At 32.0% G+C, this 14,406-nt stretch overlaps 2 protein-coding genes across 3 annotated transcripts in view; both read left to right on the top strand.

Moving 5' to 3' along the window:
- LOC111908480 (uncharacterized) lies at window positions 1-2,624 on the top strand. The gene is made up of 7 exons (XM_052768266.1): window positions 1-164; window positions 813-946; window positions 1,034-1,281; window positions 1,351-1,677; window positions 1,743-1,826; window positions 1,926-2,129; window positions 2,328-2,624. The coding sequence occupies exons 2-5, from the start codon at window positions 820-822 to the stop codon at window positions 1,821-1,823; spliced, it is 783 nt and encodes a 260-aa protein (XP_052624226.1). The 5' UTR covers window positions 1-164; window positions 813-819; the 3' UTR covers window positions 1,824-1,826; window positions 1,926-2,129; window positions 2,328-2,624.
- Window positions 2,625-3,727: 1,103 nt separating this feature from the next.
- The window catches only part of LOC111908479 (uncharacterized), a 17,590-nt gene continuing 6,911 nt past the window's right edge, over window positions 3,728-14,406 (top strand). Inside the window, exons 1-5 of one of the 2 annotated variants that reach the window (XM_023904307.3) lie at window positions 3,728-4,018; window positions 4,780-6,235; window positions 8,783-11,488; window positions 11,606-12,151; window positions 13,953-14,406. The exon at window positions 13,953-14,406 is cut by the window's right edge and continues 143 nt beyond it. In XM_023904307.3, the coding sequence (XP_023760075.1) occupies window positions 8,807-11,488; window positions 11,606-12,151; window positions 13,953-14,406 (3,682 nt within the window). In that variant the 5' untranslated portion in view covers window positions 3,728-4,018; window positions 4,780-6,235; window positions 8,783-8,806. The remainder of the gene's footprint in view (window positions 4,019-4,779; window positions 6,236-8,782; window positions 11,489-11,605; window positions 12,152-13,952) is intronic. The other variant, XM_042898979.2, reaches the window with a different exon arrangement.

Genomic DNA, 14,406 nt, shown 5'->3' with positions numbered 1-14,406 from the left:
TCTCGTTTTTTCTTCAATATCTCGCAATTTTTCAACTTGGTGGACGCATTGCTTCTTGGACCGGTGCTAGCTAGCTTCTCCTTCCCTCAAGGCAGCCACAATACCGCCACAACCCCAACCAAGGTCGACATTTAGCCAAAATTCCGAAATTGCCCCCAACCAAGGTCAAATTTCTCATCTTCTTTATGATTTTTCTGTTTTAGATGATAAATAGTGAGTATTTTTCAAGTTTGTTGAGTGATTATGTTTGTATTTTGATATATGAATTGGTTATGCATTTTGTTGGATTGTATGTATTTTGTTGGTTATGCATTTTGTTGGATTGTTGAATTATTATGTTTGTTTTGTTCACATTTGTGGGAATTTTGTTGGATTGTATGTATTTTGTTGAAATTTATGTTTAGATTACATTGAAGTTATACCACATTGCCTTAACATGAAACTTAGATGTAGAAAACATGTTTATGTGTATTTGTATATATAATATATGTATTTATGTATGTATATATGTAGAAAAAATCGAAAAAAAATGTATTTATATATGTAATGTATGAGTTTTGAAATTATATATGCAATTTGTATGTATGGAAAAAATCAAAAAAAGTTAGGTTGCTATAATAGAAAAAAAAGTATGATGTTATAATAAGTATGTGTAGAAAACCAGATTATGTGTATTTGTATATATAACGTGTGTATTTATGTTTGTAATATGTGGAATAAATGAAAAAAAAATGTATTTATGTATGTGATGTGTTGAAAAAAATGAAAAAAAAATATGTTGCTATAATTCTATTAATATTGTAATTTTGCAGGCTGTATATGGGGTTTAGTTGGACGATACTCTTGTACGTGATGGCAGATGTTATGGGTTTAGGACATGGAGGTGATGGAGCCGGGGATCCACCACCTCCCGTAGGCTTTGGTCGTGGTCAACACGAACAGGATGGTAAGTCTTATTATGATATATTTGTTAGATGTTTTGATCCATTTATTATAAGCTATCGTGACTAATATTTTTAATTATATTTTTCAGCTGAGCTCCCTAAAAAAAGAAGAGGCCTAGCAAAAAACATTCAACTATCAAAGATAATAAGGGCAAACAAGGGAAAGCCTGTAGATTTGGATCTCGATAGGGAGCTGACATATTCCCCTGTCGGGAACCATGGTAATTGGTTTACTCGTGAGATTGGGAAGTATATATGGATGAACATCCCTTTGAACGTATCTGGTTGGGATAATGTTTCCCCCGCTTTAAGGAATGCCACAGTGGTTCATTTAAAGGTAACTTGGACAATATTTTAAGTTTAGTTCTAATTGGTATTTAACTAACTAACTTTTTTGTATTTGCAGAATAAGTTTGATTTAGACAAGGTTAACTTGGATCCCGAGCGTGCTCAGTTGTTGCAGAGCATTGATGCGACCTTGCAAAGAATTTATAGAGGCCGAAAAAATAAAACGCATACTTATTTTGAGAATGTCGGGGGGCTTACAGATATCCCAAGGGCATTAGCCAACCCCCCCGATGGTATGTCACGTGAAAATTGGGCACAAGCAGTCGAGCATTTTCAAACTCCTGAATTTCTAAAGCGTTCGGCGTCAAACAAAGGAGTCCGTGCACAACAACAAGTTGTAAACCGACGGGGATCGTGCTCGTATAGCAATGCATGTTTCAAAGAAGTAAGCTATGATATATTTAACTGTTTATTTAAATTATAATTAATCTAATTTTTAATGTTAAATAGGACATCGCTCGAATCGAAGCATTTCGTAAGGCCAATACTGATTGCCAAGGGGTGTTTAGTAGTCCTGCAGTCGAGCAATAATACGTAAGTGGTTAATTTTTATTATCATATAAGTGATTATATCGTTAAAGGGTAGTTAGTAATCTAATTTTTATTATATTTATTTCTTTTTTGAAAATACAGAATGCTTTACTCTTTGAGATCAGTCAACAAACTCAAGCATCTTCTGAAGCCAGCGGTCTAACACCAAAGGATACACAAAATTGTTTTGAAAAAATATTAGGTGTTCGACGTGGCCATATCAGAGGCATCGGGCGTAAACCTTCTACGGTTGTGTCGATGTACGATCAGGAACAACCACTGACACATCCACCACCACAATCACAGGTGACATGACTATTTAATTTTGGTAATTGTTTAAAATGTTTTGGTAATTGTTAGTTTAGTAATAGTTTCAAAATTTGGTAATTGTTAGTTATAGTACAATGTTATAATGTTTTATACGCAATATGTGGAATGTATATTTTGTATATAGAATGTTATAATGCTATTTTAACTTATAAGACTATGTTGTTTTATTTGTAGTTGGAAATGCTTCAAACAATGTTAAAAGACCCGGAATGTAGTGCTGCACTTGAAGATTGGTTTCGTTCATTGCCACAACGAAATGAAACCGGAGGAAACGAGGAGAGCAATGATGACGAGTAGATAGTTGTAGGATTTTTTTATGTTTTATTTGTGCAAGTATTTTAGACTAGTATTTTTGATATTTTGTTATATGTTAAATCAGACGAGTAATTTTAAACGGATATTGTATTAATATTTTGGAATGGAATGATATAGGATTAGATTAATTAATATCATATCAGTTTTTTTTTTTAATTTTAATGTGAAATATATATATATATATATATATATATATATAAAAGAAAAACACCAATACCGGCGACGCCTTTAGTGGCGACAATAGGTTATTACCGGCGACACGTCTTTAGCGGCGGCGTGAGCTTATTAGCGGCGACAAGTCTTTAGCAACGACAGCCACACATTAGCGGCGACAGCTTAATTAATAGCGACAAAATATCAGCGTCGACGTTTTAGCGACGACACGTCGCCGCTAGTAGTATTAGCGGCGACAAGCCGCACTTTTAGCGACGACGCCTGTCGCCGGTAATGCTGTACTTTCTTGTAGTGTAAGCAACAAAAATGCAATGGTTTAATCACTATGAAAAATAGTCAAATGAGCTAAATCAATAGAATGTTGAAAGTACGTTGTCCATTTCTCTATTTGGCCCCAACTCAAAATAGAAAGTGTTTTACTTTTAATCGATGTGACAAATCCCATAAAAGAAACTTCATGCTTATGAATTAGGTAGTTAGGAACTATACAAGTGATTATTAATCGATATTTGAAGAATAAAATGTCAACGCCTTCATTTGAGGGTTAAAATTATTTTCAATTATGTATTTGTTATATCATCATACTTTCACTTCTTTACAAAACAACTTTCACTGATATAATCTGGTAGAATGTTCATAGTACAAGTGATCTCAATAAGAAAAGTGTTGAAAGTACAATGTTATAACTAAGTAGTTTTTCTATAGTATAATGCATTCATAAATAAACAAAAATTTGGAAGTACATTGTTGCAATACGGAAAAATGAAAATAAGATGTTATAATAAATAGAAGTACCTTTTGAGACACCTTGTTTGTCATAGGAAAGCAAACACTTGTTGATGCAACTTTTTGTCCCGCCAGGTAGATTAAGATGAGACATAGACTTGCGTTCTTAATAATATATTCTAAAATATCATGCAACTAAACATCAAAATGTATAAAATGCACACAAATTTTGAATTACTAATTTTTCGCATGAGGAAGTATAAACTTGTTTTGGTGAGGGTATATTTTGGTTTTAGTGTGGAATTTTGGGTACCTTTATGCAAAATGTGAAATGATGGGGACTATTAGAAAAAGAACTTTCTGTTTTTACCTCGTCTGTTCGTCTCCCAAATTCAGAAACGGGTAAAGTGTTTGTGTGCAGTTTATAACGACATAAGTGAATTGAATGTGACTTCCAAATTTAAGCAATAATAATGAAGATCGAGTATAAGTCAGAGGCTCAACCAGTTAAGAAATCAGCTAAAAGATAAGGATTCAAGAGTGCGAGACGATTATCAGGGTAAAATCCCTAACCCTAAATATTGGTACGCCAATATATCAAATTGCGAGTTTTGTTGAATGAAAAAAGCATGCTCAAAAATCAGTGTAAGGTATGTTATATCACGTAATTATAGTTACCGATTACAAATCAGTGCTTAATATTTTAAGACAATAGTTTGTAACTTTGTATACTTTAGGATTTGACATGTTCAATATACAATAACTTCAAGATGCAGGGTAGTATCCTTAAGAGTAAATTTTCGAGGTTAGGTGTTTAGTCTCTTAGTTGTATGGTTTAATTGATGAATATATTAAATCTGCAGCTGTTAGTAGTTATATTATCAAGAAATAAGTAGAAAGAACAGAGGAAGTAACAATAAAAGTTGCTATGGCAACTGATTATATTTTGTTTTCTTAATTCAGTGTGAAGTTTAGCTGTTGGCATATTTGTGATTGTTGAGGTTATGTTGGGCCTATTCTTCATAGACAAGGATACTCATCATATAGGAGAAGCCATAGAGATGTTAATATACCTTTGTTGGCTGAAAAAGGGTCTTAACCCTATTATTATGGTTGAAACAATAGAGATGTAAGATGCTACCTAGTTTTGATTCCCTAATAATTATGTCCTAGGAAGCCTAAAGGTCTGGCAGAACTTGTAACCCTGATGATGTAGTTTTGTTGATATCAATAGGATGGAAAGATCTCACACCTTGAGCATGTGTTTATTCAAGGAAGCAAAGTTTGGTGTGTGTCATTATCCTCCCAAATGATTATTAGTATTCATTTCAATTCCATTTGTGACTACATGTCTATTTTTTTAATGTTTTATTGCTTTTTTTCTACATCATGCAACTTTTCTTGCTTCAAGGGTAAAAGGTCGAGGTTGGGTTGTTGCCGTGTGAGAGTTCAGGTGAGGATAAAAATGGTTGCAGTTTCAGTGGGAGACAACAAATACTTTCATAAGATTTGTTTATTCCAATATTCTACTTTGAAAAATGTACCCAATTATAACAATCTCATCCAAGTATATACACGACAAGTTTCACTGCTATGATTGGTAGAAGTTTCAAAGTACATACATGGTTGTAATATGCTGAAATGAAAGTAAGATGCTATAGTTGAGAAATAAATGAAAATACTTTGTTATTACTTGCATTTAGTCCAATTATTAAAATTCTGAACTTAAATTATGTCAACGCACCGTGATCTCTCTGTTATTACAAATTTATTAGTACATATCTTGTTGACCCCCTTGAAGATGGACATGTTCATCTTCTTTGCGCATAATTTATATATTTTTTGGGTGGATCAAATTTTGTTACATTCCTTATTTCCAGCCTAATACATATCAAAAGGAAGTATAAAAATGAGCCAAAGGGAAACTACTTATCAGTTTGAAAATTTAACAACAATAAAATACTTGGAAAAAGAAACAATGGAAATGTAAAAAGTTAAAAATTATGCAACAAACTCTCAACGATTGATGGCATAGAGCTACTTTGGTCACCATTACGTTGCAAACCATCTCAAAGGAAAACCTTTTGGCTATCAACAAATGTGCCCAAAGAAATCAAGATCATAAAAAGCAAAATTATAATCAGTATGTAAAAGAATAAGTTTTGAGAAACTTTATGATTTAGGTTTGGGATTTCGTTTTTCCAAAGCTTGTTACATGTTTGATGTGGTAATGTTTGGATGCCAATTTGGTATATGTACTGCTCAATTACTTTTCTTGGATGTTATATTTAACGTCATTGAAAAACAAAATTAAATAAATGCTAACATGTTACAACTTACAATTTCTCTAAGTTGAAAATGTTATAATGTGAAGGAAATTATAAGTTGGTTACCCAGTAGTTTAAAATGAAAATTATCAAATTATATTTGACATCGTCAATGGTAAATTCGTTGTTACTTTTTCAGTAATAATTTTGAAAATTAAAATCTTGATGATTTATGGATAGCTTCTCGACTGCATCTAATACTTATTTTTGCTTGACATTGAATTAATGCTATAATAAACCTTTTTCATTTACTTATGGCTAATTATTAGCTTCTAATCACTAAATTTTTCTATTTTTATATTTATGAGACAAACAAAAGTTCATATAAGAGATATACCTTTAATCATTAATGAAGAGACGAGAATTAAATAAGCAGTAAGGATACGAAACCCCCTACAAGGGCCTGACATCTAAATGCTTTTGCTTTTCCGTGTTGATGCTTTAGCTTTTCTCTCTTTAAATACCCTTCTGAGTATGTTATTCACAAAAGTTTGAGAGAGTTTCAGAGAAGACGATTGCAAGAACAAAGCAAAGGTCCAGGTATTCGCCTAATTTCTTATGTGTTAATTTACAAGCATTTTCTATACAATCCATTGTTTTTTGTGTATGTTTTTTAAATTGAACCTGGATTGTGACTTGATGATTCATAAGATATTGCATGAATTTGGGATTGGGTAAGAACAGGAAGCGAACCCAGATATAATAATGGTAGTAAATGATGATGAGAGAGAGACTTAAATGACTACAAAATTGTTTTAATTTGGAATTAATTGATCTGCTAAGTTGAAAAACTCAAGCTAATAGTAACACATTGGTCATGCTAATTAGTTTTAAAGAATAACAAACTCAATAGTTATTTATTTATTTTTTTAAGATTTTCTATCTTCTCCAACCAAACTAAATAAAGACAAAATTGCATATCATTCTTCGCAAGTAGCCTTCAATTTTGTTCCTATCATCATGTTGAAAATTCCACAAGTTTATCTGTAATTTCATTTTAGATTATGAGACCGACTATTTTTACCAATTACATTATAGTCTAGGGGCCAAAGCTAATACAATTTGACTCCACTAATGGAATCGAGGTTGGATAGTTGTTGGATTATACATGTCTTTCCATACCGGAAAATCAACATAAATTTAAAGCAGTTAGCAGTCATTTTTAAAGTATCCTGGCTTTTAATTTCCTTATTTATGGCCAGATTATTTTATGAAATCTGTTTCTTCACTAACATTCTTTCTTACAAAATCTTCCAAAACAAGGTTTAATGTCAATTTCTACACCATAATCTGTTTGTTTGTTTTTTTTTTTTTTTCTAAATGGAAGAAAATGTAGGAGGATATTTAATTTCTCTTTTTTTAATATCATTATTTTCCATTAGATTCACGTTAGATTATGATATGAAATCTTTATACAAATCACATATTTGAACTATTTATGATAACAACCTTACTCCAGTATTCCAATTAAAAATAATGATAATCCCAACTCTTCTTTTTCAGTATTTACAGTTCATAGTATATCAAATAAGTAGTGTGTGTGTGTGTGCGCGTGATAAAAACCTATTTTCCCACATGAGGAGAGCGATCTTAAATACAAATGATTTCAATCAACTTCGTCTAATTAAGTTTATAATTTCATCCGCCATGTTTTTAATTATCAAGAGAAGACTTGGATAATACAAACTAAAAAACTTTATTATAGGTAATATGAAAAAAAGGTTGTTATTCTTTGTTCTAGTTCAATGAAAATGTGATGCTGATTCGTACTATATTATTAGTATATTACCTTATATAACCGGTTAAGATATGCAATATTTTAATGATTATTAAACTTTAATAACCAAATTAAAAGTTATATCATTTACTTTAATTTTTATTTTCCTAAATAATGATGAGTTGTAAAAGACCAACCATGAAAACAATAACAAATTGATGGAGGAAAGTCATAAAAAAAATTATTCAAATTTTTGTTTTTTCAATTTCATCTTTGATTAATTTATTTTAGTTATAGGTTTCTTGGCAAAAGGATAGATCTATTAATAAACACTCGGGTGTGGTTGCAAATCACGGGGATTTAATTATAATAATATAATTCTCAAAACTTTATTATAAGTGTGAAACTGAAGAATATGCATTAAATAATAATAAATTCAGGGACCAAATTTACCATCAGGGAAAAGATTCTAATGTTGTAGGTGACATACAGTAAGGTTTTGAGTTCTAGTTTTTGTTTTCAATCTGCCCGTACTCTTATTTATGCTACATGAAAGGATTATTTGGGATTGCTTATTTAAGGTGCTTATTAATTTTTGCAGTTTGACATTGGTTGATAAATAAATTTTAGTTTTTGGGTAGATTAAAAGTAAAAGTGCTTATGGACATAAATAAAATGTTTTTGATAAGTTAGTGGTTCTAACTTATATTAAATAGCTTAGGACTTAATTTAACAAAGTTACCATATTAACCCTACAGTAACTATATGTCTGTATTGATCATTTTACATCTATAAACATAATAAATTGCCAAATGCTAAAAAACAACTTATCAAATTATTATGTTTTTACACCGAATAAGCTAATCCAATTTTATTTAAACTTTGTTTTAATACCGGGAAAAGCTAATAAATACTTTTACAAATAAGGATAAGTTATTTTAAATTAGCAATCCAAAACACCCCGGATAAAACTGATTCTTGGACATCGTTGTTAAATCCTTCTTTACAATTTCATCCTAATTATTGTTTTGGCTTCCACATGTTCCACAACATTAAATAATACTGATATTAATTTTCTTTAAAGTTGGCAGAAAGTTTATTGTAAAATTGATCTTTGATTACTGAATGTATTTTTCTACACATTACACCATCCGTCTACTCAAACCTTACTCAATGAAATGAATCTAGGATGCATGTAATTGTTATAACCATCTTTAAAATTATACCAATCAAAAGCAATTTTCTTGTATTTTATTGATTACATCATCGGTCCTTACTTAATGCAATGGAAATCTAGAGTACATGCAATTGCTACATTCATTATTAATTTCCATTGAATTGTGTTTGATCAATTGCTGACTACTATGCAGGTGCTACCACAAGAATATCCAACAATGGAAACAGCTAATGAAATTATGAAACAAGTTGTTCCAATTCTCATGATTCCCATTAACAGATACCTACGTTACCTCATTTTGTGCACAAAGTACATGAGAGACATGGGTATCAAAATCATAGAACTGAATGCTGCAAAAGTTGGTGTTGAAGAGAAAACAAGGCACAACATTAGTAACAATCTTGAGGTTCCAGCTCAAGTCAAGGGTTGGCTGGATGATGTAGGAAAGATCAATGCACAAGTGGAAAATGTTCCTAACAACATTGGCAGTTGTTTTAATCTAAAGATTAGACACACAGCCGGAAGGAGTGCTGTCGAGATAAGTGAGGAGATCGACAGTGTCATGAGACGATACAAAGAGATCAATTGGGCTGATCATCCCATTCCTCCAGGAAGGGTTCATTCCATGAAGTCATCTACGTCTACACTATCAACTAAACATAATGACTTCCAATCAAGAGAGTTGACTTTTACAAAAGCACTCAAAGCACTCGATCCGAACCACAAATCCCATATGATAGCCTTATGTGGGATGGGTGGAGTGGGGAAGACCACAATGATGCAAAGGCTGAAGAAGGTTGCCAAAGAAAAGAGAATGTTCAGTTATATCATTGAGGCGGTTATAGGGGAAAAGACAGACCCCATTTCCATTCAGGAAGCTATATCATATTACCTTGGTGTAGAGCTCAATGCAAATACTAAGTCAGTAAGAGCCGATATGCTTCGTCAAGGGTTCAAGGCCAAATCTGATGTAGGTAAGGATAAATTCTTAATAATACTCGACGATGTATGGCAGTCTGTTGATTTGGAAGATATTGGATTAAGTCCATTTCCAAATCAAGGTGTTAACTTCAAGGTCCTGTTAACATCACGAGACCGACATATTTGCACTGTGATGGGGGTTGAAGGTCATTCGATTTTTAATGTGGGACTTCTCACAGAAGCAGAATCAAAAAGATTGTTCTGGCAGTTTGTAGAAGGTTCTGATCCTGAGCTCCATAAGATAGGAGAAGATATTGTAAGTAAGTGTTGTGGTCTACCCATTGCCATTAAAACCATGGCATGTACACTTAGAGATAAAAGTACGGATGCATGGAAGGATGCACTGTCTCGTTTAGAGCATCATGACATTGAAAATGTTGCCTCTAAAGTTTTTAAAGCGAGCTATGACAATCTCCAAGACGAGGAGACTAAATCCACTTTTTTTCTATGTGGATTGTTTCCAGAAGATTCCAATATTCCTATGGAGGAGTTGGTGAGGTATGGGTGGGGATTGAAATTATTTAAAAAAGTGTATACCATAAGAGAAGCAAGAACTAGGCTCAACACTTGCATTGAGCGGCTCATCTATACAAATTTGTTGATAAAAGTTGATGATGTTCAGTGCATCAAGATGCATGATCTCATCCGTTCTTTTGTTTTGGATATGTTTTCTAAAGTTGAGCATGCTTCGATTGTCAACCATGGTAATACGCTAGAGTGGCCTGCAGATGATATGCACGACTCTTGTAAAGGGCTTTCATTAACATGCAAGGGTATATGTGAGTTTTGTGGAGACCTTAAGTTTCCAAACCTAATGATTTTAAAACTTATGCATGGAGATAAGTCTCTAAGGTTTCCTCAAAACTTTTATGAAGGAATGCAAAAACTTCAGGTTATATCATACGATAAAATGAAGTACCCATTGCTTCCCTTGTCATCTGAATGCTCCACCAACCTCCGAGTGCTTCATCTCCATGAATGTTCATTACAAATGTTTGATTTCTCTAGTATTGGAAATTTGTTAAACCTCGAAGTGCTCAGCTTTGCTGATTCTTGCATCCAAATGTTACCTTCCACAATCGGAAATCTAAAGAAGCTAAGGGTACTTGATCTGAGAGGTAGTGATGATCTTCATATAGAACAGGGTATCTTGAAAAACTTAGTCAAACTGGAAGAGCTGTATATGGGATTTTATGATGAATTTAGACATCGAGGTAAGGGTATATACAACATGACAGATGATAACTATAATGAAATAGCAGAACGTTCAAAAGGTCTTTCTGCATTAGAAATTGAGTTCTTTCGAAACAATGCCCAACCAAAGAATATGTCGTTTGAAAAACTTGAGAAATTCAAGATCTCAGTGGGACGACGTTATTTATATGGAGATTACATGAAGCACATGTATGCTGTCCAAAACACATTGAAGTTGGTTACTAAGAAAGGTGAATTATTGGACTCTAGACTGAACGAGTTGTTTGTGAAAACAGAGATGCTTTGTTTAAGTGTTGATGATATGAATGATCTTGGTGATCTTGATGTGAAGTCCTCACGTTTTCCTCAACCCTCATCATTCAAAATTCTAAGAGTCCTTGTCGTTTCCATGTGTGCTGAGTTGAGATACCTTTTCACAATTGGTGTAGCCAAAGATTTGTCAAATCTAGAGCATCTTGAAGTTGATTCATGTGATAATATGGAAGAACTCATCTGTAGTGAGAATGCTGGAAAAAAGACAATTACTTTCTTAAAGCTGAAAGTTTTATGTTTGTTTGGGCTACCAAAGCTATCGGGTTTGTGCCATAATGTGAACAGAATTGAGTTATTACAACTCGTGGAGTTGAAACTTAGCAGAATTGGAAATATCACAAGCATTTATCCCAAGAATAAGCTGGAAACATCCTGTTTTTTGAAGGCAGAGGTAAATATGGTTTATGATGATACAGTTCAAATAATCTTTTCAATTAAAAGTTTTTAAAAAGTTGTTTGTAAGCATTGTTTGGATGAGGCTATTAATGGATGATATATTGTTATGCAGGTTCTAGTTCCTAAGTTGGAGAAATTGTCTATTATTCATATGGATAATTTGAAGGAGATATGGCCTTGTGACTTTAGGACGAGTGATGAAGTTAATCTGAGAGAGATTTATGTGAATAGTTGCGATAAACTTATGAATTTGTTTCCATGCAATCCCATGCCTCTGCTACATCATCTTCAAGAGCTTCAAGTCAAGTGGTGTGGTTCCATTGAAGTCTTATTCAACATCGATTTGGATTGTGCTGGTGAAATTGGAGAAGGCGGCATCAAAACCAACTTGAGAAGCATTGAAGTAGACTGTTTAGGGAAGCTAAGAGAGGTGTGGAGGATAAAAGGTGATCAAGTTAACTCTGGTGTCAACATCCGTAGCTTTCAAGCTGTTGAAAAAATAATGGTTAAACGATGTAAGAGGTTCAGAAATTTATTCACACCTACCGGTGCCAATTTTGATCTGGGGGCACTTATGGAGATTTCGATCGAAGATTGCGGAGGAGAAAGAGGGATATTCAATGAATCGGAAAAGAGTAGCCAAGAGGAAAAGCAAGAGGTATGTATGGATTTCAATCTTAGTTTATGTTTAATTAAGGTTTGGTTTGACACATCCCCTTAATCTTTTTGTTTTTTCCTTTTGACTTGTCAAGACCTCATCAAATAACACGCGCACACGACATGCATCCACTAATCGACATCAAAGAGATAAGCGGTTAAACAATTACAAAAAATTACAGTTAGAAAAACAACATTACTAACCGATAAGCTAATGTATATTATTATTAACATGTCATTTATAAAATGTAACATATCTTTTTTTTTATATAAACAATTAGTAAAAAATGTTTTTTAAAATGTAATAAGTACATAAAATGCAACATATCATAATTTCCCATTAATAAAAGTTTCTATTTACACATCATTTATAAAATCTATCTAACTATTATTTTTTTATTATAATAATTAAACTAGACGCCCCTCCTAAACTTCATATTCCGATGTCCGCTTTGCAACGGGTGTAATCTATAATTTTCTATCAAACATGAACCATTTTTCTAATTTTTTGAAACACATGGACTGTTTTCCGTAAAAAAAAATCCCTGCCTAGGACCTTTTATATAAATTACAGGGACGATTTTTTAATTAGTTTGTACACATAAACCTACTAACATACGAAAATATTATAGCCAAAGTCTAAAACCTAAAACTTTTGTGGCCAAAATCTAAAAGCCAAAAGTATATTATTCATAACCAAGTGGCTTTTTATTGGATATAATCATGTGGCTAATTTAACATGTTTAATAACTAAAAATGTCAAGTGTAAAAATAATATTTGTAATAAAAAATACAAGCACTGTATTTTTTTAATGATTACATATAAATAAAGAATATAAATTATATTGAAAAGAAACTTTTTTTTATAATGACTTGAGAAAATTTACAAAAAATTTAGGTATATTTTAAAGATTTTACAAATTATGTGTGTAGCAATAATAATAATAAATGTTTTGCGGTCATTTATAGTAATATTTCAAATGATCTATTGTTAATATTAAATTCGAAAATGGTTTCTAGTTGTTAGTAATGTTGTTTTCTTAATATTTATGCCAAATTAAGTTCGAATTCGTTGGCCCTTAACCTTGCAAAAAGGGCGATATTTGAAAATAAATACATATATTTATAGGCTGTAAGAGAAGAGGAAATAATATTTACCGACCTTAACCACCCTTTAATTTGTTGCTTTGCTTCTTATAATTAGATTAAGCACTACAGTTTGGTCCTATTTGATAATAATAATAATAATAATAATAATAATAATAATAATAATAATAATAATAAGCTAGCTTATTATAATTTAGCAATTGGTAAAACAATAAAAGTAGTTTATCATAGTTTACAAAATATCTTATAAGTAAACTTATTGATAAATCATGTTATAAGCTAAAAACTAGTTTTTCATCTAGTTTGCCCGAATAGAGTCTTTTTTTTTCTTGTTATAAATACCTTAACATCTTAATTGATTTGATTCTTTTGGACCCTTAAATTTTTTATCCTTATTATTTAAGCATAACTGTAAAATTTGATTTTTGATTTTTGATTTTTGCCACTCGTATGACATAATTTTGTTACAACTAATTATTAAAATTCCTTTACTTGAAAAGGAGACATCATCCATAATTTCCAAATATTCCTTGAAATTTTACCTAAATTCAGAATAAGCCAACGCAAATCCAAAATTATAAAGTTGAATTGTAAACGAATGTGCAATTATATATTGATATATCGTTCATACAAGTCATTTTTAACCAACTGAAGTTACTAATTATAGCGTTTAATTGGAATATATGTACGTACAGATTGGTATTTCATTCCTATCGTGTCTCACACACTCTTCCCAGAACCTCCACAAACTCAAATTGATGAAATGTCAAGGAGTGGATGTGGTGTTTGAGATAGAGAGTCCAACAAGTAGAGAATTGGTAACAACTCACCATAATCAAGAAATAGTACTTCCCTACCTTGAGGATCTATATATCCGTTATATGAACAACATGAGTCATGTGTGGAAGTGTAACTGGAATAAATTTGTCACTCTTCCAAAAGAACAATCAGAATCCCCATTCTACAACCTCACAACCATATACATGTATGGGTGCAGAAGAATTAAGTACTTGTTTTCACCTCTCATGGCAAAACTTCTTTCCAACCTAAAGAAAGTCCATATAGAGTTTTGTGATGGTATTGAAGAAGTTGTTTCAAACAGAGATGATAAGGATGAAGAAATGACTACATTTACCAACACAAGTACCA

Source organism: Lactuca sativa, chromosome 2 (genome assembly GCF_002870075.4).
Source record: "Lactuca sativa cultivar Salinas chromosome 2, Lsat_Salinas_v11, whole genome shotgun sequence".
Lineage (NCBI taxonomy): Eukaryota > Viridiplantae > Streptophyta > Magnoliopsida > Asterales > Asteraceae > Lactuca > Lactuca sativa.
The sequence above is the reverse complement of the archived record's forward strand: the minus strand, read 5'-3'. Positions and strand labels throughout refer to the sequence as shown.